We start from the raw sequence: 14,820 nt of genomic DNA on the forward strand, positions 1-14,820 counted from the left end.
AAGGCCATGGTCCATGCCTGTGGGAAAGAAAGCTCCTACACAGAACAATAAGGAGCAATAGATCTCCCAGCCCCCAGGGCCCAGGCAGCTGTCTCTGGACAACAAAATCAGACAAAGCCATACAACACTCATGTTACTACCAGGCCCCTTGCCCCTAGCAGACTACTAAATGGATTTTTCTTCCTGTTGGAGGATAGAGAGGTAAGAGAGGGGAGGGAGAGAGGGAAGAGAGGGGAGGAGGGAGAGAGAGGGGGGGAGGGAGAGAGGGCGGGAGGGAGGGAGAAGAAACTGAAGGAGATGACAGTTGCTAAAACAAGTTGGGAAGGGGACCCATTGAGGTCAGCAACACACCCCAGCTACTCTGAGCAAGCAGCTGTAAGGAGCAGTCTCTCTCCACTAAGGCCTCTACCCAGCAAGGGTTCCCATGAAGAGACCACCTACAAATGCTGGTTTGTGAGGGGAGCACCAGGAGTCCAAAAACCTATGGGCCCTGTCACCAACTCTTGTGATCCTTCTTCCTGGTGACCTCACCATCCAGGATGAGAAACAACATGGTAACCTCATTCCACATTCCCTAATGGAACACAGCCTCCTTCATATGGCCATACTTCGTGCCATCCTTAATATCAAGTATACCCAGGAGAAGGTCCATCCAATGTGGTGAGCCAAAAGGCAGGATGTATGAGTTATCAATGTGCATGACTTCTATTCTAAAAGTCCTAGACAGAGCAAAATAGGGTGTAGCTCTCACCCAGAGCCTGAAAGTAACTGAATCATCGCACTTACTATTTTGCACAATATCAATGTGCTTGCCAATTAGGTAAATAAGCTTATTTTTTTAAAAAAAAAAGATGTGAATTTAGATGCTGAACTGTGGGACCCAATCTTTTTAAAAAGTTTTTTTCTTAGATTTATATATATATATATATATATATATATATATATATATATATATATATATAGTCCTGTGAAGGACAGAAGAGGACATTGGAGCTCCTGGGACTGGAGTTACAGTTTTTAGCTGTCATGTGGGTGCTGGAAATTAAATCTTGGTCCTCTGGAAAAGCAGATAGTGCTCTTAGGCCTAAGCCATCCCTCCAGGTCTCACGGGACCCAATCTTTAACTGGAAATGCCGAGGTAAAGTGTATGTACAGGGCATGGTGTTCACCGCTTTACTACCTGTGCACCAGGCACAGACCAAGATTTGGGGTACTGAGGTCTGGAGTCTCCAAGTGCCCTGTACCCTAACAGTCTCACAGTATGTGAGCTTATTCCAGGTGGCAGACACTTTAAAGGGCCATTGTAGCTGGAACCTGGACTAAACTCACTGGGGCTTGCCCACAGTCAGGCTCACCTCCCCATTTTGCCTTTACAGGTGAATCTCAATCTCAGTGATGTGGAATGGCCTCAGGATGGGGGTGGGTAATAGTCAGACTCCTAGGGAAGAGATCATCACTGGAGAGAACCTAGAACTCCCACCAGGGAGAAGCATCCCCTATGCTGGGCCAGCGTGTGATCAGAACAGTGGTAGGACCTGTCTGTACAGATGTTGAGGAAGCAAGTGAGGTTAGGAGACATTGTATATCCCCCGCCCCCACCCCAGTATCCTAATGATGGCCCACACACCTGCAAGGATCTTCCCAGGACCTTAGCCTACAAGCTCTAACTCACTGTTGCTCTAGGGCACCAGACCTCCCTTGTATACACTGAGCATGACTGAGGTGGTCAGCTTCCCCATGTCTACACACATGAGGAGCATGCCTCTCATTTCCTAGGCAGGAAGTATGATGGCACAGAAGCATTCTCCAAGGAGAAGCCTTCCACCCTCTGCTCCCAACCATGCCAAGCAAGGTTTATCCAGATCCTAACTCAGGGGTTACACCCTGGCTGGGAGTCATCCAGCCAGTTAGGGTGCAAGCCCAGGTGTTCTCACACTCCTAGCTGTGCTGTCCTATGAGCAGAAGCAGCACAGGAAGCTGGATCACTCAGCCAGTGGCTAAGAGAACAGAGAGGGGATTGAGGGAGCCAGGATGTTCTGGAAATGTCTTCAGGGGCCACCAAAGGGCCGCCTGTCTTCACCTGCCACTGGAACATTCTCTAGATCCACATGCCAGCTTTGAAATAGCCCTACAGTTCCAGGCAGAGGAGGAAGCTGTTTCAGCATTTGGCTGCAGCCTCTAAGACAAAGTCCTTTCCCTCTGGGGAGTTATACCATGATGTGCCTTTAAAAATAAATCAGGCCTATTTCCTGCCTCATCTGGAAGACTTTTGATCTGATCATATGATTTAGACTATCTCTTACCACGCAATTTCCCAAGCCTTTCAGCATATGAACTAAGTGCACTTGGTGAATCAAGGATGGGATTAAGAGTTGGCCCTTTAATGGCGTCCTCCTTATCCACCCCATAGATGACAAGACTGCCACACCATCAAAGCGGCACCAGTCAGCACCACTGTTCCACATCCCCAAGCCACCAGTCCCCCATCCAGTCTGCTCTGCATTCCCACAAGAGCAAGCACTTGCTCTGCTCTTCCTGGAAACACATGCTGTTAAAGCATGTCATTGTGGACTTAAATGCAAAAAGTAAGACTGCAAAACATATAGGAAAAAACAGGAGAAAATCTTTCAGCTTAGGGATAGACAAATTCTTAGACCTGACCCTAAAAGGACAATCCATAAGGTAAGAAATGAACACACTGGACTTTATTACCAAGTTTAAGGTAATTATAATGTGAACAAGTTTGTTAAATAAAATACCAGATTTTATTTAGGTAAAAATGTTTTCAAACCACACATCCAAAAAAGAAAAAAAAAAAGTATCTAGAATATATAAAGACCTTACAAAACACAAATACCAAAAAGTAAAATAAAATACCTAGTTTGAAAATTTGACAATAAGCAAGAAGTCTGACAACATTTCAGCAAAAAGACTCACAGACTAGCTGGACACTGGGGTGCACCCCTCTGAGAAATGAGATCTCCCAGTCAGCTGGGGCTGCACAGCAAGATCCTGTATCAAAACCAGCAGAAATAAAATAACCCATGGGTGACAAATAAAGTAGGAGGAAATGTTTAACATCAATAACCACCAGAAAAATGTAAATCACAATGAACTGTATCTATATATCTAATAAGTACTTACCAGAATGGCCAAAGAACTAAAAAATGAAAATATACAACCAAATACTGACCGGAAAAAAAACGACTGGGTTATTCATACTTTGCTGATGGAAATATAAAACGGTACAGCCATTCTGGAAGAGTCCAGCAGTTTCTTAAGAACAAAACATGAGCTGCCATGCAACTTGTCCACTGCACTTTGAGACGTTTATCCCAGGGAAATGATTTATATTCACACAAAAACTGGTACATGAATGGGCACAGCAGCTTTGTCCAGAGCAACCAAGAACTGGAAGACCCACAGGAGCCCTTCAATGGGTGAAAGGTTAAACGAAGTATGATATATCCATACCATGGAATACAAAGTACCAACACACAACTGCACCAACCTCCAGAGAGTTACACTCAGCATAACGACCAGTCCCAACAGCGTGCTGTGCAGTTCCATTTCCATAACACTTTAAATGAAAAAAGAAAAAGTATAAATGTGAAGACTAGCAGTCTGGGTATGGAGCAGGAAGGAAGTAGGTATGTCCATACAGAAGGAACTCTAGTGGGGATGGGTATGTTCTGGGTCTCGCCTGTATCAATATCAACATCCTGGTTGTGAAGTTTTACAAGATAGAGCCACTGAGGACACTGAGGTAAAGATATTAAGGGAATTTCTATTTCTCACAGTCACTTGTCAATCAACAAGTACCCCAAAGTAAAAAGTATAACAAGAACAAAACACTAGGCAGTCACAGCTCCCCAAAAAGGAACTAATATGCCAGAAAGCCAAGAATGCGCGCGCGCGCGCGCGCGCGCGCGCACGCGCACACACACACACACACACACACACACGCGCGCACACACACACACACACACACACACACACACACACACACACACACACACACACACACACACACATGCCTGTGAGCTCCAACAGGTTTTTGAGAGATCATCCAGAAGAAATATCTGCAAACGAGATCAATTTTAGGGCAGGCAGACTGACTATCTGACATCAGGACACCTGAGAAACCAACACCCCCAGAGCACAGCAGCAAGGCAAAAGCCATGTCACCCCAACCCTGAGGCTACAGGCGACAATATGAAGCAAGCAGATCCGACTTACCTCCATCACAGAGTCACGTGGTTCAGGAGTAACTTCCCAGTAGCCCTCCCAAAGACAGTATCTTTTTTTTTATCTTCCCAAGGCTCTGTAGCAACACATCTGGGCAGAAGCGTGGCTCTAGAGAGAACAGGCCCTGACACTACTGTGCTGCAGCCTCCCCACACTCACGTTCAGTGCCCAGTGAAGAAGGTGGGAAGAGAAACCACAAGCTGGCACCTCTGCCTCAGTTGTTTGGGTTTGAAATGCATCCAGGAAGTGAGGAAATGGCACAGGAATCTGCCCTAGAGTGATGTCTTCAAGGGCAGGTCCCCATTATGGGCAACTCTGCTGGCATTACCACAAAGGAGGCTGGGGCTCTGCAGAGGCCTGGCAGCAAGATCACGTCCCTGGATGTGTCAACCTCTTAGGAGGTAGACAGCCATAACCCCTCAGAATGACCAGCTACATGAGAGGATCGGGAGGATCAGCTGAACTGCAGGCACGGGGAAGCCTTTCCCTGGATCTGCAACCCTTAATGAGGATGATACCACCAGCTGCTCCAAATGAGCTCACCTGAGGCCAACAAGATGCTTGTAAAGCAAATCCATGCAGGAATAAGCTGGGCGGAAGCATCTTGGCCCACACTCTGAGGTCTGTCTCTCTGTGACCTCAAGGAATACACCTGCAGTCTCTGTGCCTTCAGCATCTCAGACTACAGCACTACACTTCAGAGGGCACACAGGACAATGCCGACATACACCAAATCTACAGTCACTGTTTTAGATATCTAAAAGGGTGGACGCTAAGATAACATCTGATCCTCTTTATTTACAGAAATGTCCATTTCATATGCCTGACAATGTAATAATTAGCTAGCCTATCTTGAAAACTGTTAACCTTTGCACAAATGGGTTGAATCTGTATTCCCGATATACTGCCCAACAATGGCAGGCCTTGTGAAAGAAAGGCCTGGCATAAACACACACACATCTCTTCCACTTGGGCTAGAACAGCTGAAAATGGCTCCCAGGTGTGAGCAGACACAACAGGCTCTGCCTTCTTTGCAAGGTCATCCTGCAGGTCAGAGTCAAGCCAACCATTTTCGGATTAGGTGCATGTGCACAAGAGGCTTCCCCAAGTGCTAACTGGATTACAGAAGCCACCTGCAGGAAGTGGGGAGGGGGAGGAGGGGAGAAGGAAATGGCCCAGTTGGAATGAGTCTGTTGATATGGGCAGGAGCCAGCCCCTTCCACACGGGAGGTTGTGCAACCAGAGCAGCTCTGCTTCCAAGCTGCATTTCACGGAGCCCTGGAGGGTGTTCAGAGCCCACTGCTGGAAGGAGTGGCTCCTCCCTCTAAGTCTTTCCTGGTTTCTCAAGCATCAGGCGCAGTCTGTATTCCCACTGGATCCTGTACTATATTGAGAGAGAGGGATAAAGAGAGAGGGAGGGAGGAAGGGGGGATGAACACCACCCAAACATCTAACAAAAGTCAACACTCAGCAGTACAACTTCAGCTGCCGGGTTCCCAAAAAGGCAGGAACTTCCATGACCAAGTTGGTATTCCACAAGTGATCCCCTGCCTCGGCTCCCCCAGCTCTGCAGCTGGTGTTCCTTCACTTTCTCAGCAAATAACTTGCAGATGTACCTCTCATCTCCCCGGCTTACCACCCCCACTCTCAAAGACTGAGGAGGGGAGAGAGAAGGAAAAGGACCAGTCATGACTGTGTGTGATTTGGCAGGCTCTCTAGGAGGCCACATCGGCTCCTTTCCCAGAGAAAGGCTCACTTCAACTGGGGGCAAAAGGACGTCTGCGCTGCAGAATCCCCAGGAAGCTGCCGGAACACAGGGCTGCTCTCTTTGTAAAGTGGGAATTTTCTATTTTGAGGCTCAGTGGTGGTGGTACCCAGCATCCAATGGGGCTGCAGCTCTGAGACCACAGGTCCTCCTCAGCCTTTCAGCAGAAACTTGCTGGCTTGCTTAATGGCCTGTTTGATGACAAAGAAAAAAGACAGAAAGGCAAACTGTCCCTAAAATGGAGCTAGCCATGTCTGTTAGTCCTGCTAGTACCCGTGAATGCCCCAGGGTCTCACTGTGCTGGCTGAACAGTGGTAAATTACACCCACTTCGGGGAGGAGGAAGAACGGAAGTCTAATATTAGAGATGTGGATCAGAGTCCACAGGGTACCAACTGAGATCTCCAAATTCCTGAGTCCTAGAACAAAGAATTACAACAAAAACACACAGACAGTGATAGAAATAGGGAGCATGTATTAAGGAAGAGAAAGGCATTCCCAAGAATGGGAATGGGCTAGACAGCTGGGGCAGGACTGAGACTTTTGTCAAAGCCTCCCACCCTAAGCCTGGTGACCCTCTGCAGGTCATTGCCATCACACCTACCTTCTCTTGAAGATTGTATGGGCTTTGCTTGAACTTCTGTTTCATATAGGGAAGAGTTTCCAGTCTGCCAACTGGCTTCTTCCCTTGCATTAATCTCTGATGCCTACTTCTCCATGCCATACACTACTGCCACAACCTTGGTAAAATGACGCTTTATCTGAGACCTTTCCTGTCATGTGTCCATCAGCAACATGAAGGGACCTCAGACAGTGCTCAGCCCTGGTATGATGATTATCTGTCCACCTTTCTCTGCAGCTAGATGGAGTTGCTTAGGAGAAGATGACCTAGACCAGTTGTTACTGAGTTTCTCCTGGACCCCTCCTAGGAGCCTCACAGGAGGCATGGCAGCCTTAATGTACAACTCTGGAGTCCATTACAAACCAGTCTGTACCCTACTGCTTTTCTTTTATTGTTAAGCCTGAAAACTGCAAGGAGAAAGACCATATCCATGAGTGCCTAATTAAAGCAAGCTTTATTTTAGAGGTGCACCTGGAACTGGCCAGCTGGCTGTCCAGCCTAAGTTGGGATTTTAGAGCAGCCCTGGGTGTGAGGAAGACAAGGCTTTTTATAGCTCGGGGCAGGAGGGTTCCAAATGGGGGATTTGGTAGGCAAAATAGGCAGGGTCATAAGCATAACAAGTTAGTCACAACAACCTCCTGAAACAAGGACATGATTGCAAGGTGGTCGTAACAACAGGTAGTCCTAACTAGATAGCCATAACAACCCTTTAGAAACAAAGGTAGGATTGCAAGATGGTTATTAACTTTTTGAAACAAAGACAAGATTGCCATTCCTGGAACAGGCAGTACAGAACCATTTGTAGTTAAGGTTACAGGTGGGGCATGGCGCAATCCCTGAGAAACAAAGGTTTAATCAAACAGGAATGAGCCTAGTTTGTCTTCACTATAAATTTGCTTTTAAGCCTAAGATGGAGGCAGGCTGGTTCTTCATTATCTCTTTTGCTTACTGGTGATCAGGACTACAGCCTTTCCAGGGCAGAGGTTGTGGAAGCAGAAAGAAATGGTTATGCACAATGCCAGGCTGGGAACAGACAAGAGAGGGACCCATTAGAGCAAGGAGAGAATTGCATACCTCCCCAACACCCCTTGTTAACGACCACATGAAACGAAGTACTCTCAAGACTTACGTAAGGACAGGACCTAACAGACACTGGTAACTGATAGTCAGCAGCAGGGTAAGTGGTATTAAAAAGACTCTTGCCCGGAGGCGCAAGCTTCAACATCCACCAGTGTTCAGACAGTGTTCTCCTGCCAGGTGAAGTCTCACGCCAGGTGAAGCTATGCAGAGTGCTCCTTGTCTCCTTCCCTCTCTAGTAACTTGGAAAGTCAGCTGGAGAGTCCCAAGTAGGTCACCAACGAACAACAAACTGAGCAGCCACACACTGGTAACAGCCACGGGTCTCAAGCATGCTCAGTATATCCGTGGTACTATGCTTATTGTCTACTGCCACTCAACTCTGAGCAGTGACTGCTTGGAGCCCAATATTTCAGGCAGGTGCCTGTCACCACACAGGTGACATCAGGAAATGCCTGATTTAGTCTCTTTCAAAATCCAGTGAGTTTGGGAAGGACACCTGAGCCCTGGGGCTTCTCTCCCATATCTCATATAAACTTAGGCAGTGGTTCTCCATGGCAGGACAACAGCATCTAGGAAGACATAAGCTAATTGTCTTGTCCCATATAAAACTGTTGAATCGGAAGACGGGGACCAGCTTCAACACCAATTGTCTTTCTTCTCTTGATGACTAGCCTAATACTGGCCTTTCAGGGGATGCACTCACACGAAGTTTGAAAGAAAGCTAAGGAAAAACAAAGGTACGAGCCTTACCTACTCTTGCATCTCAGATAAGAGGTAAGCATTCCTGCCCCAACACACACACACACCACTTCAAGACTATTAGCAATGGAGTTCTACATCCAGCAAAGTTACACCTGTAACCTTGAACTATGATCTGTCTCTACAAACACAATACACAGGGGAAAAAAAAGAAAAAGGATATTAGCAGCTAATTATCACTCAGTATACATTCATCTGTGTTTCAAGCCTAATTTCCAATGGTCATAGCTCAGGTCCTGAAGCCAGGAATAATTTGCAAAGTTGAGTGAAATCCCTGTATTCCTGGTTTCCTGGCACATGCTCATGGAAGGTTGGGAAGGAAGGCATCTGTAGATCACAGCTCTCTCCCCTTTAAGGTTTGCTTCTCAATTACACTTTCATTATTAACTGATTTCTGCATGAGCTGCTCTTCCAGAGGATCTGGATTTGACTCCCAGTACCCACATGGCAGTTCACAAACACCTGTAACTCCAGTTCCAAGTGAAGGGATGCCATCTTCTGGCCTCTGTGGGCACCAGGCATGCACACTGTGCAGAGACATAACAACCATACACATGAACTAAAATAATTTAAAAATGTAAGAGAAGTATTTCTAAGCAACAATGAAAACTTTAAACAACAGTATTACAAAGTCGCAAACAAGTGTGTGTAACTAACTGCTGCTCAGGTGTCCTGTCTAGCTAGGACACAGGTCCAGAAGAGCAAAGAGCAGGGCATGGTGACAAATAAGGTCTGAAGTGTTCCACCCCTGGAGGAGTAAGGCGGGCCCTAAAAGGGTCACGTGAGAAGTCGACTGCAGCTGCTGCCCAGCAGTCAGAGCCTACTTTATGGCAGCAAGGCTCCCTGCTCTGAGAGAAGAACCCACTTCCACTGCTCAGTGGTCTCAATATAGCAATGCAGAGGGAAAACACAAGCCCTTCCTCAACAGAAATGATGGCGATTTGTCGGACAAAAGTACTGTTGCCATGAGAATCAAAAGTTGAGTTTCCTGTACTTCCCAAAAAAAAATTTTTAAATCTTGAACATAAAAATCTGCTGGCAGATTCTATTCCTTTTTAAAGTCTGTTTCTTTTTCTGAGATCTATTTTTTATGAAATAAGTTCCCTCACTCCAACCCAATCCTATTAAAAGCTTTCCTTGGGTTTTCATGCTTTCTGTTATTAAGAACAAATGGTCTCAGCATGATCCTCAACACTAATGCAAATAAACCTGTTCTTTGACAAATACTTTAATTGAATAGATTCCTTCAATCAGAAAGCATTAACTAACTGAAAGTGTGCTGGATGATCCCAGTTCCCCAAACTCTCAAACTCTTTTTGATGCCCTGATATTAAATAAAGGCACAAAACTGAATCTCCTCCATGAGGCCTTCCCAAGGAAGGGCAGGGAATTATGAGCTGAAAACCTAGTCCTGAGTAAGAAAGTGACAGGGAGGACACTTTAAGGCTGGCATCCAGAATGGCAGATGTCTGCCCTGAAAGTCACAAACTCACTACTTAAGGTCTCAAGTACCAATAGGAGTTCAAGCAGAGGGGTAAATGTGTTTGTTTTAACACTGCAGTCTTCTCAAGTTCCAGTCACAGGAGGAAAGTGAAAAGCTGGGAGGATACTCTACCATGTTTCAATTCCCACAGTCAACATGTAAGTGGGGGAGGGGAAGCAACCTGTCCCAGGCCACACTTGTACCAGTGACAATGAGAGACATGCAGACAACTGGTCCCTGCTTTCCTGATATGTTTATTGACAAATTTACCCCAAGAATGCTGCCCAAGCTTCCCTAACTCACATGGCTGCAGTAGACATATATTCTATTCCACAGATCCTTCATCTATTCAAAACAGGGTTGGATACAGTGATACTACTCCAAATCTGGAGGAAGGAGAATTCAAGCTCAAGAACAGCCCAGACAACATAGTAAGACCCTGTCTCAATTAAATATGTCTTAAAAGTTCTGGTATTAGGCAGAACTGGAGTTGTGTTAGTAATATGCTTTCCTTACAAGCACAATGACTTGATTTTGACCCTCAGAAGCCATATAACAATGCTGGACACAGCAGTGCACATTTGTGATCCCAGTGCTGGGAGAAGTGGAGACAGGAGGATCCGTGGACTCACTTGCCAGACAGTCTAGTCTAATTAGTAAGCTTCAGGTCTACAAAGAGACTCTGTCTCAAAGAAGGTAGATGGTATTTCTGAAAACGGCACTTAGCCTGTGGCCTCCACATGCACATCTGTGCAAACACACAAACACACACACAAATATTTTAAAGAAGCTAGGGGTATACCTGGACAGACATCTGCCTAGCATATCTAAGGTTCTGAGTTTAATCCCCAATACTACAAAAATTACATAGCTTAAACAAAGAATGGCGAGGTAAGGACAAGAAGTGTCTATGAACTGCCATACCTTCATGCACAGCATCTGGGGAAAGCTGTAGACAGAAGAGAGGAGCAGCCAAGGAGGCACCCACTACGTCTTTACAGAATGCTGATACCTTTTAATTCTGCAGTCCTTAAACACAGCAGAGGTTAAGAATGCATGTTGCTCCAAGTCTGCATGACTTGCAGTGGCTTCCCTGCCTGTTCCCATCAGGAGGGGCTGTGGGCCTTCTGCTCATCTGCTGGAAGCAAAACAGTCTATAACCATGCTCCCCAGACTGCTAACTAACCTTTTTGAAGGTACCAGAAATGCAGTTGCAGAACAAACTTCTAGTTTCAGAGCAATTACTGCCTAAGTCAGATGGGGACGAGAGCAAACCAATGAGGTGGCTGCCAGCATGAACCTGTATTTTCCACACCGATCACAACAGAAAGGGAGGCTTTTTTTTCTTTACATATTTCAGCATAGTCTAATGGAAGAAGAGGAACAGGGCCAAGCAGCCCAACTGCTCCCGGGCACTGGTGCCAAAAAATAGAAACAGATTTCTCGTTAGTAGAGCAAGGGAAGTTCAAAGAGCCACAGGCCCAGAGACTACGTCAGGGGCACTCCTGCCACTGGAAGAGGTGGCCGCGGCTCAGATCATCTGTAAGGGCATTTCGTCCGCCTCGGTTCTACCACTGTCTTGCAACTAAGAAGACTTGTGGAGAGCTGCTCCCCGCTGGCTTCCTCAGTAAGAAGCAGGCGGAATGAGACCAGCACCTGCGGGTGGGCGAGTGGGTGGGCACGTGGCCTTGTTAAATAAGGACTGTGATGGGTATGGCCTGCTGCTCTGCACTCCAGCATGCCTAGAGCTGACAGGAACTGCTAGTCTGCAACCTGGGCTTCCAGAAGCTACAAGTTACAAGCATCTTCGAGTGCTGTGCTTCATGGACACACAGGGATTATCACATCCCTAATTAGCTTCACATAAGGCTAACTGACCTAATTTACCAGCAATTAAACACTCTCCAGATGCTGTGCACAAAGGCCAAGTAGATACAAAGGAAAACCAGGCTTTGCCTGTCTAAAAGGGATACAGCTTTCCCCAAAGCACCTCACAGAACAAGGGCTGATTCACATATCTTATGGTCCTAAAAGTGAGAGTTCACCAAGGTCCACAGAGCTGTGACTAACCACCAGTCAGAAGCAGTGGCCATGTATCATGTCTCATGGGATAATAAATGCTTTATGTTCGTTCCACTCCCCGTTAGTCCTGGCCTTGCTCATGGGGAATGTGTAAAGGATAAGGAACACATTTTGTAAATGAGGGGAAAGAGGTTCTGAGAGGGCAAGTCATTTTTCCAGAACACAGAGAGTGAGTCACAATTCTACTCCCCAGGCTCTCCTGCAAGCTACCAGGCCTGATAAAGGGTTAAGCTCCAGGGCAAAGTTCACAGGACACAGCACCCCTGAACACAGTGCCTGTGGCCAGCCAGAATCAGATCTGAAAGCTACACCAGCAATCTTATTAACTTCCTGCTAAGTCCCTCTGCTGAGCCTGCTGAGCCTGTGTTGAGAAAACGATGTATACAGGTGGGACAATGAATCCTAAAACCAACAAATTAAAGGTATGCAGGGAGCAAGTGGAGATGGGAAATTCAGTATAACAAAGTATTCTGCTGGGGAAGCTGCCAATGAGACCTGGTAGCGATCATTCATGACTCAGGGCATATGTGGAAAGACCATTGAGTGAGCTTAAACCAGTGGCACTTCACCTGATGCCACAGGAATGGGGTGGAGCCAGGTGCATAATCCCCAGAAAAGGCTAGGAGCAGCTTAAATGATAACACCCCCAAAGCTCCCTCCTCTTCCTTTCTGGTTAAGCTCCTGTATGCCTTTTCTCATTGTCAATGTTCTGTCTACAGTAACACACGGCGCTAGGATTTGAGTTTGAATGTCTCCCACAAACTCAGGTTTTTCATGTTTGTTCCCTGGCTGACGGTACTGTTGGGGAGGTTGCAAAACTCACAGAAGCAAGGGCCATGTAGCAGAAGCATACCACCAGGAGCAGGCTTGTGGAGGTTACCAGGACCCTGCTTCTAGCCTCCTTGCTTTCTGGTATAGCACCATGTGGACAGACACAAGCTCCGACTGCAACCCACTAATTCCCTACACTACCTGCATCCCCTATGAAGGGTCAACCCTCTGAAGCCTTGGTCCCAAATCAATCTTTCCTTGTACAGGTTCTTCCCCCAGGTGCTCTGTAACAGAGATGCACAGGCAGCTACCATACATAGGTTTGTCTCAGCTAACACCTGGCAGTGACAGACAACTAACTCCGTGATGCTAAGATGATTCCAGAGCTCTATGGGTAGTAAACTGGGTTTACCAAAATCCACTGCACAAAGATGAGACTGACATAGTTCACTCTTTGAATCTACTTTATTAACTCAAGTTGGGACTTAACTACTAAAAGCAAGAGATCTAGTTCTATGCACCTCTAGCACGTGTGGCAGGGGGATGGACTAATTTTCCCCAAGTTAGAAATGAAGCAAAAATTCCAACTTAACACTATAAGCTTCCAAACAGCAAAACAAAGTGTTTGCTATGACCATTACTAGGCACCATTAAGAAAGGCCACTGTTAACCAGAAAACACAGGACCACACACGCTCTTGCTAGCAAGTGTCAGCAAGCACCATGGCCCCACCACACAGCCCAGGGTCTCCAGGTGGCACCACTTACAGAAAGAGAGAGACAACACTCGTGGAGGCAGCGCCCAAGGATGGTATGGCTGTCAGCTCATTGTTATTGAGGTACCTGTAAGAACAAGAAGCAATTCATCACTTGGAGCATTTAAATTAGTTAAAAATCACATACAAGAAAATTAACAAATCAGTGCTGTAGTTAACTAGAGTAAGGCTACAATGAGATGTGAGATAAAAGATATGGAATTTAGAATCAGTTTTTAAAGAGAGACAAGTCATATAAAGTTTAAAAAACCAACCAACCAACAAACAAACAAAAACAAAACAAAACAAAAAAACCTAACCACTTATCATACTCCTGGTAAGAAATAAACACCAAGAGGAACTATGTTCTGGCTTCCTATCAAGCTCAGAGATCAGACAAACAGGAATAGTAAAAACTGGCCATGGTGAGGGTCCTAGTCAAATGTGTTCCCATGACCATCAACAGAAATGGTCTTGATGAACTAAAGTAGTCACAAAGGATTTGGGGGGTAGGAAGAAGAGAGTCCTCCTAGTTACTCTGGTTCTATGTCCCAGGCACGGGGCAACAAGAGAATGAGGGCTGGAGCCTCTCACTCCCAGCTACGGCATTCCAGGGGCATTCAGTGTGCCTCCTCTGACGTATCAAGGGGGCTGGACTCACACCCTCATCTATTTGAGGTTCCAGCTTAGTTGGACTTTGATGAAGCCTCTCAGTGATGTTTGAAGAAAACAAACAAAAACAAATGTACCGCGCTTCTGCAAACTGACATTTTGAAACTCCTCTGAAGACGGGATTCACTCTCCAGGATCCCCTCCCATTACAATATTCTAAGTCCAGATTTCCACAGTTAATACCTTTTAACAGAAGGGAAAGCCCACAAACCAAAGCACAGCCTGCCTGTCTACAAAGGCTGTTCAATCTGGCCTCTTTACATGGGCATGCATTTCTAAATCTGGGAAGAGAATCTGCCAAGTCAGATTTCCAATGTAAGCCCAAAATGCCAAAAGAAACCCAGGGCACAAAGTCAAGCTTCTAGGGAGGATAGGCTAGAAAGAAATAGGCTTTAACAAGAGGAATTGAGGGGATAAAAATGGGCTCTTGTTCCCAATTTCTTAAGGGAGGTGTATCTTGCAAAAAGCATCTTATTCCACTTGAAGACAAGACCACAGAGATGACAGCTGTATTCAAACAAGTACACAGCTTGGATACTTGTGTGAAGAATATGGCTGTCTGCCATCTTTTCAGAAATGAATAGA

At 46.1% G+C, this 14,820-nt stretch overlaps 1 protein-coding gene across 3 annotated transcripts in view; it reads right to left on the bottom strand.

Annotated features, from left to right (window-relative positions):
• Positions 1–14,820, bottom strand: part of Lrig1 (leucine rich repeats and immunoglobulin like domains 1) — a 104,806-nt gene that overhangs the window by 43,216 nt on the left and 46,770 nt on the right. For 2 of the 3 annotated variants that reach the window (XM_052721760.1, XM_052721759.1), the window contains one exon: positions 13,577–13,651. The exons of the other annotated variant lie outside the window; for it this stretch is intronic. In XM_052721760.1, coding sequence (XP_052577720.1) covers positions 13,577–13,651 — 75 coding nt within the window. The remainder of the gene's footprint in view (positions 1–13,576; positions 13,652–14,820) is intronic. 3 annotated transcript variants of the gene reach the window in all.

This window comes from Peromyscus californicus, unplaced genomic scaffold, assembly GCF_007827085.1.
Source record: "Peromyscus californicus insignis strain IS unplaced genomic scaffold, ASM782708v3 Scaffold_6__1_contigs__length_162567912, whole genome shotgun sequence".
Lineage (NCBI taxonomy): Eukaryota > Metazoa > Chordata > Mammalia > Rodentia > Cricetidae > Peromyscus > Peromyscus californicus.